The 26,006-nt window shown below is 48.6% G+C and overlaps 1 protein-coding gene across 1 annotated transcript; it reads left to right on the top strand.

The window, feature by feature from the left end:
* Positions 1-540: 540 nt before the first annotated feature.
* Positions 541-12,723, top strand: CENPV (centromere protein V). Its single transcript, XM_032616796.1, has 5 exons — positions 541-950; positions 2,956-3,054; positions 4,250-4,319; positions 11,301-11,415; positions 12,409-12,723. The coding sequence occupies exons 1-5, from the start codon at positions 580-582 to the stop codon at positions 12,531-12,533; spliced, it is 780 nt and encodes a 259-aa protein (XP_032472687.1). The 5' UTR covers positions 541-579; the 3' UTR covers positions 12,534-12,723.
* Positions 12,724-26,006: the final 13,283 nt, after the last annotated feature.

The following is a 26,006-nucleotide window of genomic DNA, read 5'->3' as shown; positions in this document are numbered from 1 at the left end:
TCCTGAAGACCCTGTTTTATAATCTGGCAGGAAAGCCCAAGTTTAAGAACTCTGATTTCGGCTGCTACCTGTCCTGCAGTTGCAGGTGCTTGGCCATTTACCCACATTGATTAGCTCATTCAGGCACGCGATGGCTCCTGCCAGTAAGGTGCTGTCCTCATCTTGGAGATGAAGTTGCCCCGGGGCCCCTGCTGGGATGTGGCTGTGAATTCAGGGTGACCCAGGAAGGCAGGAAGAAGCCCTCGGGGTTCAAGGACCCCGGAGGCGCCTCGGCAGGTGCAAACAGGCTCCGCGTGTCGGGAGCCGAGGCCAGAGGCGCGGTTCCACAGGGCCTGCCGGCTAGAGCGACGCAGGTGTGGGCCCCGCGGCGGGCGGGCGGGGTGGGTGCGCTGAGCTCTGGCCAGGAGCGGGTCGGGGAGGGGGCCGGGGCCGGGGCCGGGCGGGGCAGGCGGTCGCAGCGCCCCCCTGCGCAGACGGGGCAGCGGGCGCGCGGGCGGCGGGCGCGCGCGGGGCACAGCGGGCGCGCGGCGGAGCGGGAACGCGCGGCGAAGAGGCCTGCGCACCAAGGGTGCGGGAGCCATGCGGCGGGCGAGGAGCGGCGCGGCGGCCAAGCCACGCGGGCAGAAGCGGTCCGGGGCCTCCAGGGCCCCCGCGGCCGCCGCCTCGGCCCCCGGCGCCGACCGCGCACGGAGGCCCGCGGGCCAGGCAGGGGGCGGGAGCCGGGCGGCGGCGAGGCAGCCGTCGGCCAAGCGGCGGCCGCAATCGTCGCCTCGGGCGCAGGAGGCGGGCGCCGGAGAGCCGCCGCCGGAGCCGCCGCTGCCCCCGCCTGCGCCCGCGGCGCCCTCGGCGTCCGAGCTGGACCTGGGCGAGCAGCGGGAGCGCTGGGAGACGTTCCAGAAGCGGCAGAGGCTCAGCTTCGAGGGCGCCGCCAAGCTGCTGCTGGACACCTAGTGAGTGCGGCGCGGCCGGGCCGGCGCCTGTTAACGTCCCCGCGGCGCCCGAGCCGTGCACCGGCCGGACAAAGGCCTCCCCGCTCGGCCAGCGCCGCGCGCCAAGGCGGCGGCCTTCCCGCGAAGAGGGTCGGCCCGGCTCTCCGGTCCCCGAGCTGCTTTTGTGTTTGCGCACGTGTGTTTGGAGAGCGGCTGTGGGGGGCAGGGCCGGGGTGAGAGGCGCTGGGACAGTTCGGAGCCGCCCGGGAGGCCGGTGGCCCCTGTTACTGCGCGGAGCCGGGCGGCGGGGAGGAGCGCGCGGGCCGCTCGGGTTCGGAACCGCCGCGGGGGCCCGAGGGCCGGGGCTCCGCGTCCCCCGGGTTTGCCGCCGCGGGGCGCGGACCCCCGGCTCCCCGGAGGCCGGAGGAGGACTTCGGAGGGTCCGTGGAGCTCGCAGTGAGCTGTTAGCCCTGGGGGGCGCCTCGTCGTCTCCAGACGGGGTCCCTGCCCCGTAGCGCAGTTGTGCTACCGAGTAGTTTAGCGCCCTAAATATCTCAGAATCAGTCGTCTTATGCTAGAAAACCCAAGAGAAAACAAAGCAACCTAACAATTGCATAGCAACCTGAGGATTACTCCTTTTCTTGAGCAAAGATGTTCCTTTGTCCTTGTTCTGTAAGAAGTTCTCTTCATTAGGACGAGTCTTCTCAGAGATGGAATATTGGGTTTTCCGTGTGCTTCACTTTTTGGTTCATCATCTTGGACTATAGGCTGAACATTTTTCAGTATACATCATCATTCAGTGTTTTTGAGCTAAGGTGTGCCAGCTACTGCTCAGTGTGGGGAATATAAAGATGTCAGAAACGTAGAACGAAAGTTTGAATTTGTACTTTAAAACAAACTGATAAATGGCCAAGAAAAAGATTTTAAAATGTTGACATGAAAGGGTGAGATTTTTTTTAACTTATCAGATTAGCGAAAGTTACATACATTGGTTAAAAAACCAAAACTCAGTAAATTAAAAATATATTAAACAATAGTCTATGTTATTGTTAAAACATTATTGTACGGAAAATAATCTCAGGAACATAGAGCAAACAGTTAACTGTGGATCCCTCTGGGTGTTAGGACTTATGAGACTTTCATTTTTTACATTATCAAATGTTGTAATGTTTGCGTTTTTTGCCATAAGCATTATTTGTGTCTGCAGAAAAAAATATATCAAATTAACGGAGTCAACTTGTACAGAAACGTGAGAAAGCATTCAGTCTTGGTAACCAAATAAATGCAAAATAAGACTGCAGCGAGCTATTTTTCCTGTAATTATTGCTTGAGAAGGTTCAGTGAAATGTTTTTTCAATCATTACTGATAAGAGTGTTCAGCCCTTTTGGAAAGCAGCTGGATGATATTTATCAAATCTTAATGTTCAACGAAGGGCCTGACTTATAAGTTTTAAAAAGATTCAAGTTGTACGTAATGTGTACGGATAGCTCTGTAAAAAACCACGTATATGCAAAATACCGGAGGAGAATACAGCAGAATTACAGGAGCCTTTTGTTAACTTTCTCCGGACTCGTCAGGTCTCCTCTCTTTTTCATGGCGGCCTGTACGCCTTTATCACAAGTCATGTAAATATTCAGTTAATTTGTTTGTGGCTCCTATGGCCAGGACCACATCTGCTGTATCTTGTTTACTGCCTTCTCCCCAGTGCCTCGCTTGTAAAAAATCTTAATAAGTATTTGCCATGTAAATAAAAACGTTCGGGTGGCTGGATTAGGATCCTCCACCCAATTCTCTTTTTTCCATACTTTGGAATGCTTTATTTTACAATTTAACAAAATAGAAGTGGAAAAAAGAGCTCACATACAAAGAAGGTACTGAATCCTTTTATAAAACTGACAGTGCCTCCTCAGAAGCAGGAACGCATCTGGTTGTCCCGTAAAGACTTCTGTCCCATCTTGCTTCTTTCTTTCAACCATGGCCTGACTATTCAGAAACCCTCATCTTCCTGATTTGTGTTCCCTTCAGTGAATACCAGGGCCTGGTGAAACACACAGGAGGCTGCCACTGTGGGGCGGTTCGCTTTGAAGTCTGGGCCTCGGCAGACCTGCACATCTTTGACTGCAAGTGAGTGCTTTCTCTTCCCAAGTTGCTTAGACGTTAGAAGTTGTGTTAGATGTTTTCATTAATGAAAAAGGTTTTAAAGACTGGGGGAGGCTAAAAATAACAGCCTGCTGTGTGTGACACAGCTCAGTCCTGCAGCACAGCCCCAGGGGATATGGAGCAGGGCCCTTGACTTGTGCCCAGCAGAGTGCCCCAGAGACACCGGTGCAGGGGCTGGGGGCTGGCGGTGGGAGTGCTTCCCCAGAGACCTTGCGGCTGGGCACTGAATGAAAGGCCTTGAGCAGAGTCTTCGGGAGTTGGGTGAGGTGAGGTGAGGTCAGGGCGTACGCACCTGGAAGCTTGCCATGCCCCAGGCCACCTGGCCCCGTTGCTCCAGGTGAGGCAGGCAGTGCTGCCAGGATCGGTGGAGCGCCTGCTGTCAGCACCTCCCAGGCCTTGTGATAGAACAGGGTCTCCAGGCTCTGACTTTAGTTGGTGTGTAACTGGTTATGCAACAGCATCCAGTCCTTTTGCCCCTTGGTGCTGTGGTGCCTGAGGTACATGTGAAGAATAAATAAATAAATACCGTGGGATTCCTCCCACGGGGAGCTGACCCTGCTGCTAAACAGTGCGGTCCAGATTGAAGAAGCAGCCCCTGGAATAAGTTAGAGGATTTTATACGAAATTAGAGTTTTTTAAAAGGTGGACTAAAACGGGGGGGGGGGGAGACTTATATTTAATTCTGAGGATATGATTCTGAGGACCTGTTTGACGTGGAGCTGGGCTTTCTGTGATTTGCAGATGAGGACAGAGGGAAACCTAAGCTTCCTTATCCGTTTCTGGTGAGGATACCCCAGGGGCAGAAGGTCGTAGCTCTGCCTGCTGCTTGTTTTCTACTGTCTCCAGAATCCAGCAGTTCCCTTCACCGTAGTAAACCAAGGGTGGGCGGCAGGAGCGTGGTTCTCCGGGTCCTGGTTTCCTGAGGGGTGCGTGGCCTGCACTGCTGGCTGTGGGACCCGTGGGCCCTCCTGCACACACAGAGCAGAGGCCCCAGGCTGCTGGCCCTCCTGCACCAGCTGCCCTTCCTGGGATGGCGCTGCAAGGGGCTTCACCTCAAGGGTCAGCTGGCTCCTGGGACGGGGCAGGTTGGGCCCCGGGGGGAACTCAGAGGGTGCAGGTGGTCGTTCACAGTCCGAGGTCTGCTCTTGTCTTTCTGTAGCTGCAGTATTTGCAAGAAGAAGCAGAATAGACACTTCATTGTTCCCGCCTCTCGCTTCAAGCTCCTCAAGGTGAGTGCCGTGAGTGGGGCTTACAGGGTGCCAGGCGCAGGGGGCCTCCCGGGCCGTATGCTTTCCCCTGTCACCCAGCTGTCATTCCCCCCTTTATATTGGGTTGGCCAAAAAGTTTGTTTGAGTGTTTCTGTGAGATGTTATGGAAAAAGCCAAACGAACTTTTTGGCCAACCCAGTATTTTTGGATATATATTTGATATTACAGTGGAAACATGTACAAACACAGAGAATCAAAAATAAATAAGATCACCCAAATCCTGTCAATCAAAGGTAACCACTGGTTGTGTTCTGCTGAATATCCTTGCATGTTATTTTGGACATGGATGAATACATCTAAATAAATCGTGTGCTTTTATCAAGGTAGAATTTTACCTTTTTATCTGCTTTATAACTGACTTTTATCATTTCCCGATGAAAAATAAATGATTGAAAAGATTTTTAACTTTAGTATTTGGGGGAGTTTTCTGTGCTTGGTACCAGATTTGCAAAGTACAGAGTAGATACATACACGGTGAAAGGCCTCCCCTCCACTGGCCCTCATGCCCCTGGCCTCTCCCCACGCCTACAACTGTTTCGTAGTTTACTTATAGGCTTCTTGCTGTGTCTGTAGCATATTTCGTTGCATGAATGTACCACGAGCGACCTTCTACGTTTGAATTTCTAGGTTGAGTGCGGTGCTGTCGTAAACCTCCCTGTGTATAAATCTTTGACAGTTTAGACATTATGTCTTTGGATCAATTCTTCTGGAAGTAAAATCTCCGGTTTAAAAAAGGCTTCCGCAGGCTTTGCTCCCTGGGTGGGGGGGGCGGGGCTCTGGCCTGTCCTCTGCTCCCATTGCCCCGCCCCGGGCCCGACAGACGCCTCGCCTTGGGCATCATGCGCAGTGCCTGTCGGGAGGGCTTCCCGGAACCACCTTTGGTCGAGTCTGATCTCCTGGCCTTGGGGCCTCGGCATGCAGTGGCCCCTCGGTGAGTGTCTGGGAGGAAAAGCTGAGATTTAATTCCAGACACTTCAGGCCGGGGTGGCTCCTTGTCTGTGTCTGCCCTCGATCCTGGGGTGGGTGTCTGGTCGGGGTGGGAGCGCCGGCGGGCAGCTGACCTGCCCTCGCCTTTCCCGCGAGCCCCCCTCGGGTGCTAGCTGGAGGATGTGGCCCCAGCCCCCCAAGACAGGCGGCTCCCGAAGACACGCGGGCGGCCGGCCGGGATCTCACGGCTTCGGAGTTGGCAGCGCCCCCGCCATCCCACCGCCGTGGGCCTGCTTCTCCGGCCGCCCTGGCGTCTCGAGCTGGCTCTCTTCTTCCGCCCGGCCTGGTGAAGGAGAGAGCAGTTTTCCGTTTGTTCTTTAAGTACAAACCTCCTTCCTTGATTCAGCAGTGTTTATGGGGCAGCTGCTGTGTGCCAGGCTGCGTTCCACTGAAACCCCGCAGCTGTCGTGGCAGACAGGGCCCTTGTCGTCTGGGACCTCACACCTCATGGGGGAGACAGAGGAACGGGACGAGGCCCGGAAGTGCCCAGTGGAGGGTCGGAGCGGGGCAGCGTGACAGAGGCTGGCCGGTGGCGAGTCTCGGCGGCTAGGGCAGGCCCCTCTGGCGCTTCAATGCCGAGGCATGGGGGTCCTGGGCACGGGGCGGGCATGGCGCCGGGGGACCGCTTGGCGTGTCCGAGGAGCTGCACGGTGGCCCTCGTGGCCGCAGGGTGGAGGTGAACCAGCGGACCGAGCTGGGGCTGGAGAGAGGCCGGAGTGGATGAGGAGACGGGTTTTGTCCTCTGGAGAGTGAACCCTGGGGAGGGTTTTAAGCGGGGCGGGGACGACATGTGCTTCAGTCTTTGAAAAGCGCGCGGTGGCCGTCGCGTGCAGAGCGGATGGGGAGGAGGTGAGTACGGAGGCCGGGGGCAGCCGGGAGAGGGTGGCAGTCATGGGGACGGGCAGACAGTGGTCAATGGAGGTGTGTTTTGGAGCAGGTGGTTCTCGGAGTCCAGGTTGTGCATGGCCACCGGAGGGCTCGTTAGACAAATCGCTGGGCCCCCTCCTGACTGTGCAGGTCTTGCGGGGCGGGGTGGGCACAAGATGGACGTTTCTCGCAAGTTCTCAGGTGACGGTGACGCGGCTGGTCCTGGGACCATGCGCTGAGAGCCGCTGCTCGAGAGGAAGGACGGGGTGTGAAGAGCGGAGAAGGAGGTTGGGCCTCCGAGCAGCTGGCCGCCTGGAGATGCCAGGTCCTGGGGGAGAAGCCAGCGCGGAAGGTGCTGGACTCACATCCGATTCTTGAGAAGGTTGGGGTGAAGCGTTGTGAGCGGTGACAGAGGCGGAGCCAGGGGGTGGGCAGCCGCACACGTGTGTGTCTGGAGTCGTGGGGTGAGGGCAGCTGGGCAGACGGTGCAGTCCAACACGCGGGGGCCCAGGACCCAGCACGTACAGGGAGCGGAGCGGAGGGGCCTGAGAAGGGTGGCCGGTGGGGAGGGAGGAAGAGCCTGCAGGGCGGGGCAGGTTCAGAGGGGCAAGAGTCCGGGGGTCAGGAGAAGTAAACGTTAGACTTGCCACGTGGGGGACACTGGTGATTTCTCATTGGGCAGGAAGACGGAAGAAGCGAGCAGGGAGGGTGAGTGTATAGCAGCGTCATGACGATGGACCACGCGCTGTAGCGGCCAGCAGGGTGGGGGTCAGGCAGGTGGACGTGTGGACACTATGGGACGGGGTCTGTGTGTCACCGGTGGGCCCTCGTGCTGAATGAGGTCCAGGAGGCTGTGAGCTGGCTTCTCAGGCCTCCCGAGGGTTTCCTGGGGGAAAGCGTATGCCCAGATAACTCTGCAAGGTTTGGGACCCCTTGGCTGTTCTTTGCGGCCTCCCTGTGGGGTGAGAAGAGGCCCCCCTGGGAACAGTCTTTCGATGCAGCTCTGAGGGCCTGTCTCCCGTGGTGGCCGGGGAAGACCCATAAAAAGCTCTGACCCTTCAGCCCCCCAGTGTCTCCCTGGAGAGAAGCTGCTGCTTTCTTGGTTATTTCTTTCTTGGTTATTTCCTGGCACATGCCAGGATGTATGTATGCTTTTTAAAAATAGGAATGTTAGTATGCTACACAAATTGTTTTAAACCTTGCCTTTGCACTTAACTTTGTAACCTTGGAGATTGTTCCCTAGTAGTATTTGTAAGTAGAACTGCCTTATTTTTTCCAAAACTTGCTGAGATTCCATATTTATGCCCGTCCGTGATTGCTCTAACCAGTCTTCTGTTGATGGACAGTTTCAGAGTTTCTAACGTTTAGCTTTTACAAATGCTGCATTAACATCTACATACAGCTCATTGGATAAAATACGGAATTTTAATTGCAGGATACATTTCTAGAAGTGGAATTGCTGTGTTAAACAATATGTGCATTTAAAAATTTTAGTAGCTGTTACCAAATTTATGGATTTACATTCCTGTGACTCATATCCGAGTGAGTGTTTCTCTACACATGCAGTATCGTTAGCTTGCTGTTTTTTTTTTTGGACGTAAAAATTGTATTAGCCCTCAAATTAACTATAACTTTCAATTACCTATAATACGCGTATATCTTAGGCTTCTGTTAAGGTGTTTTTTTTTTTTTACATCTTTATTGGAGTATAATTGCTTTACCATGTGGTGTTAGTTTCTGCTGTACAACAAAGTGAATCAGCTATATGCATACGTATATCCCCATATCCCCTCCCTCTTGTGACTCCCGCCCTCCCACCCTCCCTGTCACACCCCTCTAGGTGGTCACAAAGCACTGAGCTGATCTCCCTGTGCTATGCGGCTGCTTCCCACTAGCTATCTATTTTATATCTGGTAGTGTATATATGTCCATGTCACTCTCTGACTTCGTCCCAGGTTACCCTTCCCCCTCCCCGTGTCCTCAAGTCCATTCTCTACGTCTGTGTCTTTATTCCTGTTCTGCCCCTAGGTTCATCAGAACCTTTTTTTTTTTTTAGATTCCATATATATGTGTTAGCATACGGTATTTGTTTCTCTCTTTCTGACTTCACTCTGTATGACAGACTCTGGGTCCATACACTTCACTACAAATAACTCAATTTCGTTTCTTTTTGTGGCTGAGTAATATTCCATCATATATATGTGCCATGTCTTCTTTATCCATTCGTCTGTCGATGGGTGTTTAGGTTGCTTCCATGTCCTGGCTGTTGTAAATAGAGCTGCAGTGAACATTGTGGTACGTGACTCTTTTTGAATTATGGTTTTCTCAGGGTATATGCCCAGTAGTGGGATTGCTGGGTCGTACGGTAGTTCTATTTGTAGTTTTTTAAGGAACCTCCATACTGTTCTCCATGGTGGCTGTATCAATTTACATTCCCACCAACAGTGCAAGAGGGTTCCCTTTTCTCCACACCCTCTCCAGCATTTGCTGTTAGTAGATTTTCTGATGATGCCCACTCTGACTGGTGTGAGGTGATACCTCATTGCAGTTTTGATTTGCATTTCTCTAATGATTAGTGATGTTGAGCATCTTTTCATGTGTTTGTTGGCCATCTGTATATCTTCTTTGGAGAAATGTCTTTTTCTGCCCATTTTTGGATTGGGTTGTTTGTTTTTTGATATTATAGCTCACTTTTTAATTTTTGCCTGTAGGGCGCGGCCGGATAGCCATTACGCATGCACTAAGTATGCCGCTAGGGCGTATGCACCTAATATGCTAATCAGGTTTTGAAGCAGTGGCCTATCCAAAGTCCGGCTTGCGAAATGCGATAACCATACGGACGAATCAGGGACTTACACGAGTCCTTAAGCCCTTATATAAGCAGACAGGCTCGAGCGTACGGGGTCTTCCTTCCATCCGCCCGAAACCAAGCTGTACTCCAATAAAGTGTGATGCGAGAAGAATCTAGCGTGTGGTGATTCGTCATTCTGCTGGTCAGAAGCAGCTCGCCGCAAGTGGTGCCAAAACCCGGGAACCTGCGCGCCCCGCATGGAGGACCGATTCAGAACTCGACACACGGAGTGAACCGCCGTTAAGTAGTCCAGTTTAGATGAGTTGAATCCCAAGGAGGAGGCGGATCTGGAAGAAGCAGCTGCCGAATATGAAAGAGGACGATATGGCAGTTCCCCATGTGCTCGTCCGCCATTTTGTGCCTCTGCGGGTGCTCGTCCGCCATTTTGTGCTTCTGCTAAATCAAAAGCTTTAACATGTACTCAGACTTCCGCTTTTATTGCTAGCGCCCCCCCCTGGCGCTGCGGTTCGGGAACCGCCAAAGTGTACATTCGTACCCAGAGAAGTCTGGTCTTAGGATCAAGATCCGATTTGGGTCCCGACAAGGTTAACAAGAGTCGTGGAAGATAATCCCAAGAACGATGTGGAGCGCTCAAGGAGTGACACTGGACTGGATACTGTTGATGAGCTTCCCCCTGCTCAAGGCGGAGATCAAGACGTTTTGGGGAATTAGCCGAACCTGGCCAGTCCCCATCCCCGTTCATTCTCAAAGTACCATTCTCCCAGTATTGTATTCCACTAGCTGTGAGATGAATGCGGCTTGTGCTAGGCCACTAAGCACAGATTGGATGCTCTGAATAAGAGCAAGCAGATTGGAGAATTCCTAAAGGGAAATTGGTCCCGCGAGGCGGAGAAGATGATATTTAAGCAGAAGTTGAATATCCTGCAGCTGAATGCAACCAGAGTGGATCCAGTGACTCTTGGAGAATTTACCGCATGGCTAGCTAGAGCATTTTCCTTTTTTAAGGAATGGGTGGGTGTGGGACTGTTCGCAGCCTGCTGTTTGTTTGGGATAGTGTTGTGTCTCTGGTTGGTCTGTCGTATTGGCATTCGAACCCGGCGAGATAGGATAATGCTCACTCAGGCGCTTGTGGCCATCAGTGAAGGCGAGTCCCCCGCAGCCTGGCTCTCCACCCTAAAAAACATATGATCGCCCTTGCACAGAGGGGCCTTGCCGCCATTGCACCTCTATAGGGGATCGGCCCTAGGGGCTGCCTCTGCACGGAGAGGTCTCGTTACCATTGCACCTCCATGAGGAGCCCATGCCACGTGAAGACAGCCCTTGCACCCTGCAGTTCGATTGCGAGCATTGCACGCAGGAGGGTGTCTGCGAATGCAAGCGGAAACTACCGGTACACCGTGTACATACCCCGGTATGAGCGCTGGTACAGGTCAATGTCCGCTGCAATGGTCGAAAAGAAAAAAGGGGGAGATGTAGGGCGCGGCCGGATAGCCATTACGCATGCACTAAGTATGCCGCTAGGGCGTATGCACCTAATATGCTAATCAGGTTTTGAAGCAGTGGCCTATCCAAAGTCCGGCTTGCGAAATGCGATAACCATACGGACGAATCAGGGACTTACACGAGTCCTTAAGCCCTTATATAAGCAGACAGGCTCGAGCGTACGGGGTCTTCCTTCCATCCGCCCGAAACCAAGCTGTACTCCAATAAAGTGTGATGCGAGAAGAATCTAGCGTGTGGTGATTCGTCATTCTGCTGGTCAGAAGCGGCTCGCCGCATTTGCCCCGAGTGAAAACTACCTCATTGCAGTTTGTGAGTGTGGATATTTCACAGGTTAAAGAGAGATGTGTTTTCCCCATTCCTCTGAACTGTCTGTTCACATCCTCTGCCCAGTTTCCCGTTTGTGTTCTCCATTAAGGAAATTAGCCTGTGACGTCTGGCAGATGTTCTTTCCTACTTGGTCCTTTGTAGATGAATTTGAGTCCAGTGAGTGTGTTCTTAGGACCTTGAGTTTGGGGACACGGGGACCCAGTCGCCCGGTTTAGGCCGGGGATGCAGGGCAAGCTCGAGGCCGGGGTGTTCTGTGTGCAGCTGACTAGGGAGAAGCCCTCAGCTGTCACACTCCAGGCTGACGGGTCTCTGGGCCGTGCAGTTGGGGCCCCGACCTCGGGTTGGACGTGACTCCGGGAGCCTGGTGAGTTGGGTTTCCCCATTGAGCCTTTTAGACGATTTGTCTTTGTAAACAACAACTGAAGCTCCTTGTCTGTGTCCCTCAGGGAGCCGAGAGCATCACCACATACACCTTCAACACCCACAAGGCGCAGCACACCTTCTGTAAGAGGTGCGGCGTCCAGAGCTTTTATTCTCCCCGCTCCAACCCCGGAGGCTTCGGTGAGTGAAGGGGGCCAAGCTCAGGGCACCGACGCCCTGCGGCCACGCGGATGGGAAGCTTGGGGAGGGCGCTCTGGTGTCACAGGCTGCCTCCTGCCTCGCCAGGCCCCTCACACGTGTGTGAGGAACGGGGCTCACCAGCAGAGCTCTCTCCTGGCCCTGGCCCTTCCGAGACCATCCGGATCCTGACCCGCATTTCCTGCCGCTGAGGGAGCTGGACTTTGCTGGGGCTGACGGTGGAGGGTAGAGAGAGGCCGGGGGCCTGGGGGCGGGGGAAGGAGTGAGGGAGGCAAGAGTGAGGGGCAGGGATGATGCCAGTAAAAAAAACTGGGTTTGTTCAAACACAAGCACAGAAACCCCAAGCCCGTCTTCGGGTCCTACTTAGATCTGGGGGCAGAGCATCCCACCTTAGACAGTTGTCGAGAATGACACCAGCCGCCGTGCGAATCGGGTGGGACGTAGCCGTGGAGGATGCTCCTGGGATCCCGGCCCCGCAGAGACGCAGCCTCCAGAGCTGCAGTGGGGCGGCTGCGACAGCCTCGAGCCTGGTGGGTGGGGGGCGGGGCGGGCCGAGCGCGTGACATCACCCTGCCTCCCCCCTTCCCCCCCACTCCGTTCTCCCCGTAGCAGCTCCCGTTTCCTCCTCATCTGTCACATGGAGAGTCTTTCCTGCTGACCTTCCTGTACGGATGGGGAGGTGTTTATTGCTCAGAAAGCTGCCCCTCTGAGCCCTGGACCAGGCCTGTGAAACCTCCAGGCTGCCAGGCGGAGGTGGTTCTGGGCTCGAGGCCTCCCCCGCCTTTGTCCTCCCAGCTTGGTACTGAGTGAGGTCCAGCCGCGAGTCCCTGGCCCCCATCTCAGAGATGGGGGGAGTGGGCCAGCAGCAGGGGCGCAGGGCCCCTCGTAGAGCCCACTTCCTGCGACACCTGCGGGCTGGGTTGGTCTGAGAGCCAGCCTGCTGCCGGGTCTCACGCCCCCCTGGCTTCCCTGTAGGGATCGCCCCCCACTGCCTGGACGAGGGTACCGTGCGCAGCGTGGTGGTTGAGGAGTTCAACGGCAGCGACTGGGAGAAGGCCATGAAGGAGCACAAGACCATCAAGAGCATGTCTAAGGAGTGAGCCCCTGCCCCCTCCCGCAGGAGGGCCCGTGGCCGCCCCCATCTCCGCAGGCGGCTCCGGCGCCAGTGTCTTCAGGCAGCTCTTGTCCTCCCTCGGCTCAGATTTTGACATAGGCTAGCTGACACCCTTCTATCTCTTCCCGACTTTTGTGTGATCTTTTAGAAAAATAAATATTTTTAACATTAAAGCAGTTACTGCGGTTTATCATTTTCTCTGTACGTTGATTTTGCCGCTGAGGCCAGTCACCGAGCGGCAGGTGTTTACTGAGCACTGTTCTGGCGCCTGCAGCCACGTCGGGAGGGAGGGGTCAGGAGGCAAACTTAGGGGCTGTTAGAAACGCGTCACGGGCCACCGAGCTGGGAAGAGAATGAAAGGCTGGTCGTGGGAGACTTGCGGGGAGTGTGATTGGAGGCTTTTTTTTTTTTTGAGAGGTAAATCAGCTTCTGATTTCTTTTTCTTTTTTGTCCCAGTTGTGGTAAAATACACATAACATAAACTTGACCATCTTCACCATCTTTAGCACACAGCTTAGCAGTGTTGATTACGTTTTCTTTGTGTCACCGATTTCCACAGCTCTTCATTTTCCAAAACTGAGCCCCTCTACTCATAAATAACCCTTTGAGCCTGTATTTTTAAAGGAAGCAAGATTTGGGAAGAGAAGTAGCTGTGGACAGAGGTCCGGGCACAGGCTAAAGCCAGGTCACTCTGGAGGCTTGTGGTGGGAAGAAGCAGTGGGTCAGAAAAATACGTCGAAGCCGACTGTGGACAGTCCTGGGTCTTTACCTTACAGGCGTTGGGAAGCCTTTTGACTGGTTCCCTGTCCCCACCCTCTGTGTCTCATGTCACTTCCTGTTATAATCAGTGCTTTTTATTACAAGATGCCTTCCTAAAGCATTCTTCCATTACGAAGTGCTGGGTATATACATAAAGGCAAACGCCTAATAAATAATTGCTCTTTGCTTTAGGAAACTGAATCATGAAATGATCTGGGACATAGGATAGACCAGAAAAAGGGGTGGGGGGAGGAAATACAGACACACTGGATTTCCGTGTGGTCACCATGCCAGCTGACAGCCGTTTGGAAGGAGCTGGTAAAAAGTTGTATGGGTGAAACGAGTATATCCTGGTGTAGTGAATGTCCCCTCTGACCTGCCTTCCCTCTTGCAGCGATATATAAAACACATAGTTTTGTGTCTCTTTAATACTATTTTATTTTTAAAATTTATCTATTTATTTACTTTTGGCTGCGTTGGGTCTTTGTTGCTGTGCACAGGCTTTCTCTAGTTGCAGCGAGCAGGGGCTGCTCTTCGTTGTGGTGCGCGGGCCTCACTGTGGTGGCCTCTCCTGTTGTGGAGCACAGGCTCTAGAGCGCAGGCTCAGTAGTTGTGGCGCACGGGCTTAGATGCTCCGCGGCATGTGGGATCTTCCTGGACCAGGGCTCCAACCCGTGTCCCTGCTTTGGCAGGCGGACTTTTTTTTTTTTTTTGGTGGACTGCCTTTTCTCTCTTTTTTTTTTTTAACATCTTTATTGGAGTATAATTGCTTTACAATGCTGTGTTAGTTTCTGCTTTATAACAAAGTGAATCAGCTATACATATACATATATCTCCATATCTCTTCCCTCTTGAGGGCGTCTCTCCCTCCCACCCTCCCTATCCCACCCCTCTAGGTGGTCACAAAGCACCAGGCTGATCTCCCTGTGCTATGCGGCTACTTCCCACTAGCTATCTACCTTACGTTTGGTAGTGTATATATGTCCATGCCTCTCTCTCACTTTGTCCCAGATTACCCTTCCCCCTCCCTGTATCCTCAAGTCCATTCCCTAGTAGGTCTGCGTCTTTATTCCCATCTTGCCCCTAGGTTCTTCATGACCTTTTTTTTTTGCTTGTTTTTTAGATTCCAAATATGTGTGTTAGCATACAATATTTGTTGTTATTTGTTTTTCTCTTTTCTGACTTACTTCACTCAGTATGACAGACTCTAGGTCCATCCACCTCACTACAAATAACTCAATTTCGTTTCTTTTTATGGCTGAGTAATATTCCATTGTATATATGTGCCACATCTTCTTTATCCATTCATCTGTCGATGGACACTTAGGTTGCTTCCATGTCCTGGCTATTGTAAATAGTGCTGCAGTGAACATTGTGGTACATGACTCTTTTTTTTCTTCACACACACACACTGTATTTTATTTTTACAAGAGATAAACTGACACCAAGCATTGTAAATGGGTGACCACAACAAAAGCAACAATGATTGCAATTACCAAACACAAAACACACTCACACTATGTCATAATATTGACATTCAGTCCAGGAATCCTCCACTGTAACAGCTCCTTTACTTTGCAGTGAAAATTGATTTGTATATTTTTTGCCTCTGAGTCCTTGTGGGATTTTTTTTTGTTTTATTCAAACAGAAAGTCACAAAAATTATAGTCATCCTCATCAGTTCACTCAGTCCCATGTAATTAATTTTTTTCATCTTGATCTTTTGTTAGCGCTTTTATGAGTTCATCAGTTTTCTGTTAGAGTTCTGAAAATGCGTATTCATTCAGTTCAGCAGTAAAGTCAGTTACCAGAAACCTGTACTTGTCAGAGTCTTTTCCATGAATTCCTTGATGATGAAACCCTTTTATAGGAACATATTTGCAAAAGCATCAGAGTACACCCAGAACTGTCTGTAAATGACAAAAGCCTTAAAAATGACCACGGTTAAAGATTTGATGAAAGTTCATAATAATGCAGTTGACAAGGATATTTAGTTATTTCTGAGATACACATTTTAAAGTAATAACTAGAATTATGACTTATAACATTATACCAGAACATGAGATTTTTAGGAATTTCATGTAATGTCTGAAACATTTATATTTACGTATTTCCATACAAGTAACCCAAAGAAAGTTTAGTATTAGTTGTTTTATTTGTTTGTTTTTTTATACTGCAGGTTCTTATTAATCATCAGTTTTATACACATCAGTGTATACATGTCAATCCCAATCGCCCAATTCAGCACACCACCATCCCCACCCCCCCGCTGCTTTCCCACCTTGGTGTCCATATGTTTGTTCTCTACATCTGTGTCTCAACTTCTGCCCTGCAAACCAGCTCATCTGTACCATTTTTCTAGGTTCCACATAGATGTGTTAATATACAATATTTGTTTTTCTCTTTCTGACTTACTTCACTCTGTATGACAGTCTCTAGATCTGTCCACGTCTCAACAAATGGCTCAATTTCGTTCCTTTATATGGCTGAGTAATATTCCATTGTATATATGTACCATAACTTCTTTATCCATTCATTTGTCGATGGGCATTTAGGTTGCTTCCATCACCTGGCTATTGTAAATAGTGCTGCAATGAACATTGGGGTGCATGTGTCTTTTTGAATTATGGTTTTCTCTGGGTATAGGCCCAGTAGTGGGGTTGCTGGATCATATGGTAGTTCTGTTTTTAGTTTTTTAAGGAAATTCCATACTGTTCCCCATAATGGCTGTATCAATTTACATTCCCACCAACAGTGCAAGAGGGTTCCCTTTTCTCCACACCCTCTCCAACATTTGTTGTTTGTAGATTTTCTGACGATGCCCATTCTAACTGGTGTGAGGTGATACCTCATTGTAGTTTTGATTTGCATTTCTCTAATAATTAGTGATGTTGAGCATCTTTTCATGTGCTTCTTGTCCATCTGTAGGTCTTCATTGGAGAAATGTCTGTTTAGGTCTTCTACCCATTTTTGGATTGGGTTGTTTGTTTTTTTGATATTGAGCTGCATGAGATGCTTGTACATTTTGGAGATTAATCCTTTGTCAGTTGCTTCTTTTGCAAATATTTTCTCCCATTCTGAGGGTTGTCTTTTGGTCTTGTTTATGGTTTCCTTTGCTGTGCAAAAGCTTTGAAGTTTCATTAGGTCCCATTTGTTTATTTTTGTTTTTATTTCCATTTCTTTAGGAGGTGGGTCAAAAAGGATCTTGCTGAGATTTATGTCATAGAGTGTTCTGCCTGTTTTCCTCTAAGAGTTTGATAGTGTCTGGCCTTACATTTAGGTCTTTAATCCATTTTGGGTGTATTTTTGTGTATGGTGTTAAGGGAGTGTTCTAATTTCATTCTTTTTTTTTTTTTCCGGTACGTGGGCCTCTCACTGTTGTGGCCTCTCCCGTTGCAGAGCACAGGCTCCGGACGCGCAGACCCAGCGGCCATGGCTCACGGGCCTATCCGCTCCGCGGCATGTGGGATCTTCCCAGACCGGGGCACGAACCCGTGTCCCCTGCATCGGCAGGCGGACTCCCAACCACTGCGCCACCAGGGAAGCCCTAATTTCATTCTTTTACATGCAGCTGTCTGGTTTTCCTAGCACCACTTATTGAAGAGGGTGTCTTTTCTCCACTGTATGTTCTTGGGCAGGTGGATTCTTAACCACTGCGCCACCAGGGAAGTCCTTTGTGTCTCTTTAAAAACATAAATGGCATTCTGTACGTTTTGTTCTGCAACTTGCATTTTTGTTTGTTAACATCTTGATCTCATGTCAACATACAAATCCTCATTATTGGCTATTACATAGATTTGCAGAGTATGGGTCTAGTCTATTTAACTTTTTTTTTTTATGGAAATTAGGGTTTCCAGTTTCTGCTTTACAATCAATGTTGGTAGTGAGCATCCTTTTACAGGCCTCTTTGTACATGTGTATTATTTGAGGCTATAGAAGATGAATTGCTAGGTTGAAGATATGCATATTTTAAACATTAAAAATGCTCAGTTTCCCTCAGAAAGTATATACCAGCCCCTAAAAGGTCCATCAACCCTGTAAATAGCAGTGCCCTCACCAACACCTGATGTTATCGGTCTTTTTACTTCTGACCAATCTGTTGGGTGAAACAGTTTCATTTCTTTATGTTTCCATTTTCCTGATAACCATGAGTTTGAGCATCTTTTATGTTTTTGGAGCATCTTTTATATTTTTATTTCCTGTCCTGTAAGTTCCTTGATCACATCCTTTGCCCATTTTTGGGGGCGGGGGGGCTATTTTTTTTTCCATCCACATGTTAAAAATATTAGTAAATAATGTGTTTCAGATACTATTTTTAAAATTAATTTTTGGTGCTTTGTATGTTCAGGATATAAATCCTGTGATGAATTTTGCAAATATTCTTTTACAGTTTGTCACTGTTCTAACTCTGTTTATTCGGGTTTTAGATTTTGAAGCGCTCAAATTCATCAGTCTTTTCTTTTCTTTTTTTTTCCTTTATGGCATTCTGACTTTTCTGCTTCCTGGCTTTTGTGATTTATATCTTGTTTGGGAATACCTTCCTATCGAGCTTATAAACTAGATTTTCTCCTACTTTCTCATAGTTTTTTGGTGCCTTTTTGGTTTTGTTTTAAAATATAGCTCTTTAATCTGTCTGGATTTTTTTTTTTTCTGAGTGGTTTTCATTTTTTTTTTTTTTCTAAACATCTTTATTGGGGTATAATTGCTTTACAATGGTGTGTTAGTTTCTGCTTTATAACAAAGTGAATCAGCTATACATATACATATGTTCCCATATGTCTTCCCTCTTGTGTCTCCCTCCCTCCCACTCTCCCCATCCCACCCCTCCAGGCTGTCACAAAGCCCCGAGCTAATATCCCTGTGCCTTGCGGCTGCTTCCCCCTAGCTATCTACCTTACTACGTTTGTTAGTGTGTATATGTCCATGACTCTCTCTCGCCCTGTCAAAACTCACCCTTTCCCCTCCCCAGTGGTTTTCATTTTTAATTTTTGTCTGTGGTATGAGTTTGGGGTTCAGCTCCCCACCCTCAAAATGGATAACCACTGCATTGGCCCTTCCACTGACTAATCCATCCATTCCTTACTGATTTAAAATGTATGTTCAAGATGAGGTTGTTTCTGGACACGAGTTTTTTTTTTTTTTTAATTTATTTTTCTATAGTCCCACAGTTACCAAAGCATTTAAAATCCCTAAAGTTTAATGATGTGCTTTAAAAAACCTGGTAGAATAAATCTTCCTCATTATTCTTTTTGATTATTTTGTCTTCCAGATGAATTTTAGAATTAGTGTATCGAGTGCCGTATAAAATCCTGTTCGGATATTGATTGAGAGCGTGCTGAGCTTATAAATTAATTGTGGGGGGGGAGGGGACAGGCTTCTTTACAATACTCAGTTTTATCCTCTGGGAAAGTGCGATATCTCACCAGTTGGTTTTGTTCCTCTCTGCTCCTCTGTCAAGCTTCCTGCTATTCTCCATGTGGCAGCCGTGTAGATGGCACATTCTGTGTTAGGTTTATTCCTGGATGTCTTATGGTTTTTGGCCGTCCTTGTGAACGGGATCTCTTCTCCACTTTGCAGTTGGTTATTGCTGGTGGGGAGGAATGCTGTTGTCTTTGGTATGTTACATTTTACCTGGCTACTTGTTGAGTTTCTGGTGACTTTCTAAGCCAGCCTCCTGGAAGCACCCCTCGGCAGTGAGGTCACCTGGCGGGCCCCCGGCTGGAGACTCCCGGCTTCATCCTCCTGAGCTGTCTGTCATCTTAGATGTTGGTATTTTCCCACATGCTTGGGGCTCAGAGAAGGCAAGAGTGTGATGCTGGCTAGAAGGAGCTCTGGCTAAGACTGTGCCTTGGAACATTAGATGCTATCGGTAGCAGCCTGGCACCTGTCGCTTCCTTTTGGTCGCGGCCAGGAAAATGCCTCTCACGTGACAGTCCCACACGCGCCCCGTGGAGGAATCTGAAGGCATCTGTGTTACAGCTTTGTTGTACATCTTCTGAATCAATAAAGGAAGGCAACAGTCCTAAACATGGCAGGAACTTCCAAAAGACAAGTTCAACTAGCTGTGGTGGGTGGAAATCCAAGCGCTGGGATTCCCCCAGGATTCTTTCTTTCCTGAAATCAACCCTCACCCCTTTAAGGCCCGGGTCACGGACCGGTGCTGCTTTTGTGACTGAGGAGGTGCTCGGGGACGGTCTGTGGACCCCTAGCTCGCCCTCTGTTGCTCCCCTCGGGCGGGGAGAGCAGCCCTGGCGCTGGGACACAGCCGTTGCTCGGGGCCCAGGCTGGCAGACGGCTTCCGGGAGAGCACGTGTCTGCTGTTCCTGGTGGCTTCCTTTCAGGCAGCAAGGCTGCCACCGTGATCATCCATACGGAGTAGACCTAGGTCGGCGGGAGGAATGACCCTCAGCAATTCCGCGCTCATAGACTCTGATGAACCCTATGGATCACTGGGATCCCTTCCCTTGAAGACCTCACCGCTCCCAAACTCCTCAAGACCTTCCCCCAGGGGCACTGGGTCAGACCCCGTGTTATCCAGCTTTTAATTACTGAAGTTGACTACACTTCATGTAGATTTTCCTGGTAATACTGTCCACGAGGGATGGGAGCCCCTGGCAGGGGTACCTGTAGGATTCAAACTTGACCAAGACCTTAACACTCTGATCAAACCAGAACCATGTTTCTGCTACCCGACCTCTTGTGGGCCCAAGAGCGTGAAGGTCCTGTCCTGTCCGTCCCTCCACACAGTTTGACTGGCTCACTTTTCTCAGGAGTCACTGACTTTACACGATAGGCTGGTCGGGTGGTCTCCAGCGTGAGGTGTGCTCCCTCTAGGAAGTGCTCAAGAGGGTCCATTATGGGTGGGAAGAAAACGTTAGAACTCCTATTTATCCTTTACACTTAGAATGTGCACTTAGAATGTATACATTATTGAAAACTCAGAAGTCGGGAGATCATTGCCGTAGCCGCTTGATTCTGTTCTCCCTCTGATCAGTGCTGCACATCAAACAACTGTCTGTGCATCTTTGTACGAGTTTCTACTTCCCAAGGATAAGTGCACGTGGAGTCCAGGGATATGTACATTTTAAAGATTTCTGACGTACTGATTTCCAGAAGATTCCACCATCTTCTGTTTGCCCCAGCAGCATATATGTGTCCATTCCCTCACCTACAGAACACTGGGCGTTACTATTGATAGACATCTTTGCAAATTAGATAAGTGAAAATGGCATTTTCATATAATCTGTGTTCCTTTAGTTAGTAGTGGGATTTTTTTCACATTTATTTCGTGTGTGTGTGTTTGTGAGAGAGAGAGAGAGAGAGAGAGAATGAGAGGGAGAGAACGAGAGGGAGAGAGAGAACGAGAGGGAGGGAGGGGGCAGACCTGTTCATGTCCTCTACCTTCTTCATTTTCTTCCCTGGAAAACTCCTACTTTAATCCAGTCACCATCTTCAGTGAAAAATAGATATTCATCTTTGCCTTAATTTGTAGGCACTACAGAGGTTGAATAGTTTTTCCTGTTTAATGGCCGTTTAGATTTCCTCTTTCATGAATTTTCCATCCTCAATCCATTTTTCTTTTGGGATGTTTTCTTATCAATCTTTATATATTTGGGCTATTAACACATGTGTGATATCTGTTAATTTCAGAAACCTGTGAAATATCTGTTTTTTTCCTTTACTCCTTTTATGAGTTTCCAGCCTGGCTTTGTAAGGGCTGCCCCATTCCAAGGTATATATGCATTTAGAGTCTCCCAAGTTTCTTAAACAATATTTTAATTGTTTTGATTTTTATGTATAAATCTGTAATTCATGTACAGTGTGTTTCTGTACTTGGTATAAAGTATGGAGTCTTTGTTTTCTTACAAATGCCTGACCAGCCATCCTGAAACAATTTATTCAATGTTTCTCCACTGAGTTAAAATGCCCCCTCTACTGTACAGTAGCTCTCATATAATATGGATCTGTTTCTGGATTTTCTCTTCTGTCCAACATCTGTGTACTCCTTTGCTTGTATCATACTGTTTTGGTTGCCATGGGTTTATAAGTTTTAATGTATAGAAAGGCAGGTCCCATATCTGCATTGTTTTTAGTATTTATATTTTGGCTATCCTTGGACATCTCTTCTAATATATTTCAAAAATAATTTTATCCAAGTCCAGAGATAATCTATTGAGTTTCTGTCTGCAACTACATTAAATGTATATGTTAACTCTGTAAGAATGGGAATTGATGAATATAACATGTAAATATATAAGTTTAGAAATTGGAACTTGTATATACCATATATATTTGGTGCTTTTCAGTTTATTTATTAACTTTGTAAGGTTTTTTTTTTTTTTTTTTCCTATACGTGGGCCTTTCACTGTTGTGGCCTCTCCCGTTGTGGAGCACAGGCTCAGCGGCCATGGCACACCGGCCCAGCCGCTCCGCGGCATGTGGGATCTTCCCGGACCAGGGCACGAACCCGTGTCCCCTGCATCAGCAGGCGGACTCTCAACCACTGCGCCACCAGGGAAGCCCTGTAAGGATTTTATATTAAATCTCTATCAGGGAACGTGGTACAGTTCTCCATTTATTCAGGGCTTGTTTTATGTCGTGCATTAAATTTTTTTTTAACTTTTTTTTTTTTTTTTTTTTTTTTGTGGTACGTGGGCCTCTCACTGTTGTGGCCTCTCCCGTTGTGGAGCACAGGCTCCGGACACGCAGGGCCATGGCTCATGGGCCCAGCCACTCAGCGGCAGGGCCATGGCTCAGCGGCCATGGCTCATGGGCCCAGCCACTCAGCGGCATGTGGGATCTTCCCGGATCGGGGCACGAACCCGTGTCCCCTGCATCGGCAGGCGGACTCTCAACCACTGCACCACCAGGGAAGCCCTTTTTTTAACTTTTAAAAACTATATTTAAAAGAAAAGCAGTAAGCACTAAAACTGGGTTAACGTACAAATAAGATTTGTACTCTGCAGGATTTACTAGGCTAGCAGGTAAGGTGAGTATCACCAGGCTCAGAGAGCAGTGCCAGCTTTATCACGTGCGTATCCTTAGAGTAAGCTAGAACATTTTAATGCAGTATTATTTCTTGAATTGAGATAGAATTCATGCACCATAAAATGTACCTTTTAATGCGTAGAATTCAGCGATTTTTATATATTCACAAGTCTGTCCAGCCTTCACCACTGCCAAATACAGAACACTGCACGTCCCCCAAAGAATCCCCACACTCCTCATCAATCACTCCTTTTCCCCACCCCCCGGAAAACACCAATCTACTTTCTGTCTCTGTGGATTTGCCCGTTCTGGACATTTTATATAAGTGGATTTGTACAGTAGATGGCCTTTTGTGCCCAGCTTATTTCACTGAGCATAATGTTTTTCAGAGTTCATCCTCGCTATAGCATGTGTCAAACACTTCATTTCTTTTTATGGCTGAATAATACACAAAATGCCATATTTATCTTTTCATCAGTTGATGGACATTTGGGTTGTTTCCACTTTTTGGCTGTTATGAATAATGCTGCTACGAACACTCGTGCACAAGTTTTTGTACAGACATGTTTTCAGTTTTCTTGGGTGTATACCTAGGAGTGGAATTGCTGGGTCTGATGGTAAATCTTTAAGTTACTGAGGAAGAACGAAACTGTTCTCCACAGCAGCTGCACCATTTTACATTCCCACCAGTCATGTTCGAGGGTTCCATTTCTCCATATGCTCACCAACACTTGTTATTGTCTGTGTTAGTTTGTTTTAATCACTGCCTTTCTACTGGGTGTGAAATAGTATCTCATTGCATTTTTTTGTTTTGTTTTTGTTTTTTGGCTGTGCCGGGTCTTAGTTGTGGCTCGCGGGATCTCTTGTTGTGGCGCGCGGGCTTCTCTCTATTTGTGGCGTGCGGCTTTTCTCTTCTCTAGTTGTGGCATGCAGGCTTAGTTGCCCCGCCACATGTGGGATCTTAGTTCCCCAACCAGGGATCAAACCCGTGTCCCCTGCATTGGAAGGCAGATTCTGTACCACTGGACCAACAGGGAAGTCCCCTCATTGTGGTTTTGATAGACATTTCCTAATGACTAATGATGTTCTTGTGCTCATTGGCCGTTTGAAAATCTTGGATAAATGTATATTCAGGTCCTTTGCCCATCTTTTAATTAGGTTGTCTTTTTGTTGTTGAGTTGTTTATATATTCTGGATACTAGGTCCTTATCAGATATTTGATTTGCCAATACTTTTTCCCATTTCACTTTTTTAAAAAAATTAATTAATTTATTTTTTTTATTTATTTTTGGCTGCGTTGGGTCTTCGCTGCTGCACGTGGGCTTTCTCTAGTTGCAGTGAGCGGGGGCTACTCTTCGTTGCTGTGAGCAGGCTTCTCATTGCGGTGTCTTCTCTTGTTGCGGAGCTCAGGCTCTAGGCGCGCAGGCTCAGTAGTTGTGGCTTGCAGGCTCTCTAGAGCCCCGGCTCAATAGTTGTGGCACACAGGCTTCGTTGCTCCGTGACACGTGGGATCTTCCCGGACCAGGGCTCGAACCCGTGTCCCCTGCATTGGCAGATGGACTCTTAACCACTGTGCCACCAGGGAAGCCTCCATTTCACTTTCTTGATAGTGTCCTTTGATGTACAAAGGTTTCTATTTTTTCTTTTGTTGCTTGTGCTGTTGGTATCATATTTAAGAAACTGTTGCCTAATCCAAGGTCACAAAGATTAACATTTGTGTTTTCTTCTAAGAGTTCTATAGTTTTAGCTCTTAAATTTAGGTCTTTGTAGTAGTTTTTAAAATTGGGACATGTGAGTCTTACAACTTGGTTCTTTTTTTAAGATGGTTTGGCTTCTGAGGCTCTTGCAATTCCATATTGTTTTAGGATCAATTTGTCAGTTTCTGCAAAAAAGATAGCTGGAATTTTAATAGTGATTATAAAATTCAGACAGATCGGGGCTTCCCTGGTGGCGCAGTGGTTGAGAGTCCGCCTGCCCATGCAGGGGACCCGGGTTCATGCCCCGGTCTGGGAAGATCTCACATGCTGTGGAGCGGCTGGGCCCGTGAGCCATGGCCGCTGAGCCTGCGCGTCCGGAGCCTGTGCTCCGCCACGGGAGAGGCCGCAACAGTGAGAGGCCCGCGTACCGCAAAAAAAAAAAAAAAAAATTTAGACAGATCTTATATCTTTTATGTTGAGCTTATTCCTAGGTATTTTATAGTTCTTGAAGTTGATGAGAATGGGATTTTTCCCCCCATTTTCATTTCTGTCACATTATTGCCAATTGAAGACAGTCTGTTGATTTTTGTAGAGATATCTATTATCCAGCTGCCTTACCAGATTCCCTCATTTATTTTAGTAGATTTTATGGACATCTCTTGGGTTTCTAAACGTAGCTGTCTCTTCTAATACTTATATCAGTTATTTTCTTGTTCTGTCCTACTTCGTCAGCTTCACCCTTCAGAACAACCTTGATGATCACGATGATGGCAGCTTACCTTTCTACCTTGTCCACTGGGTTTTAGGTGCTAGATTTTGGTAAATAGTCTTTATTATATTTACGTTGTATTCTTTTTTCCTATTTTTCTTGAAGGTTGTTATTAGGAATAGTGACTGAATTTTGTTATCTTTCGGTGCCTATGTGTAGAATATGGTTTTTCTTCTTAATTTGTTGATGTAATGAATTATGTTGATGGATTTCCCAGAGTGGAACCATTCTTACACTCTGGAATAATACCCTGCTTGGTCATGGAGTCGTAATTCTTTTGATGCACTGCTGGATTCAGTTTGCTAATATTTCCTTTTACATTTTTGCATCTGTATTCACAAATAAAATTTCAGGGTTTTTTTTTTTTGGTGCTATTTCATGTTTTGTTGTCTGTGAATTGGAGTACTTTTCTGTTTTATGCTCTAAATAAAATTGGAATTATTTTTAGATAGCTGCAAAACCATCTAGACTAGGAATCTTTAAAAAATCTGTTATAATTACCTTTCTAATTTCTTCTGTGGTTATTGGGTCTGTTCCCTTTCACTTTTTAAGTCAATTGTAGTCATGTAAAGTCCCATTAATAAGGTGCCCACCATTGGATAGAATCCAGTTCTTCTTCCCTAGTTCCTATTCTCAAATGTGGGTGGCCAAAGCTGTAGTGGGGGGGTGGGTGTGGAAGGGGGTTTGGAGGCGACCCCCAGATGGGACTCTCTCAGTTTAAGGAGAGCATTTTTTTACTTTGCAAGGGCTCAACAAAAGCAGCAGTGTGCAGCTCTCCAGTGGACGGAGACAGCCACTACGCCAGCCTCCGTCCATTGGGGTCCAGCCCCTTGCAGAGCCTGGCTCCTCTGCCTCTCCCCCCTGCTGCCATGCATTTGGTCCCGGGCATCTTGCTGCACAGGTGTCCCTCCCTCACTCCTAGACTCGGCCAAGGAAGCAGGACAGCCACCTGCCCAGGAACGCTGACCTCCTTCAGGTCTTGGGTGCACTAGCTTGATGCTGATTAAAAAAACTGGTTGGGGCCTCCCTGGTGGCGCAGTGGTTGAGAGTCCGCCTGCCGATGCAGGGGACAGGGTTCGTGCCCCAGTCCGGGAGGATCCCACATGCCGCGGAGCGGCTGGGCCCGTGAGCCATGGCCGCTGAGGCTGCGCGTCCGGAGCCTGTGCTCCGCAGCGGGAGGGGCCGCGGCAGTGAGAGGCCCGCGTACCGCAAAAAAAAAAAAAAAAAAAAAAAAAAAAAGAAAACT

Source organism: Phocoena sinus, chromosome 20, assembly GCF_008692025.1.
Source record: "Phocoena sinus isolate mPhoSin1 chromosome 20, mPhoSin1.pri, whole genome shotgun sequence".
In the NCBI taxonomy this organism is placed as follows: Eukaryota; Metazoa; Chordata; class Mammalia; order Artiodactyla; family Phocoenidae; genus Phocoena; species Phocoena sinus.
This window is presented reverse-complemented; position numbering and strand designations above follow the sequence as displayed.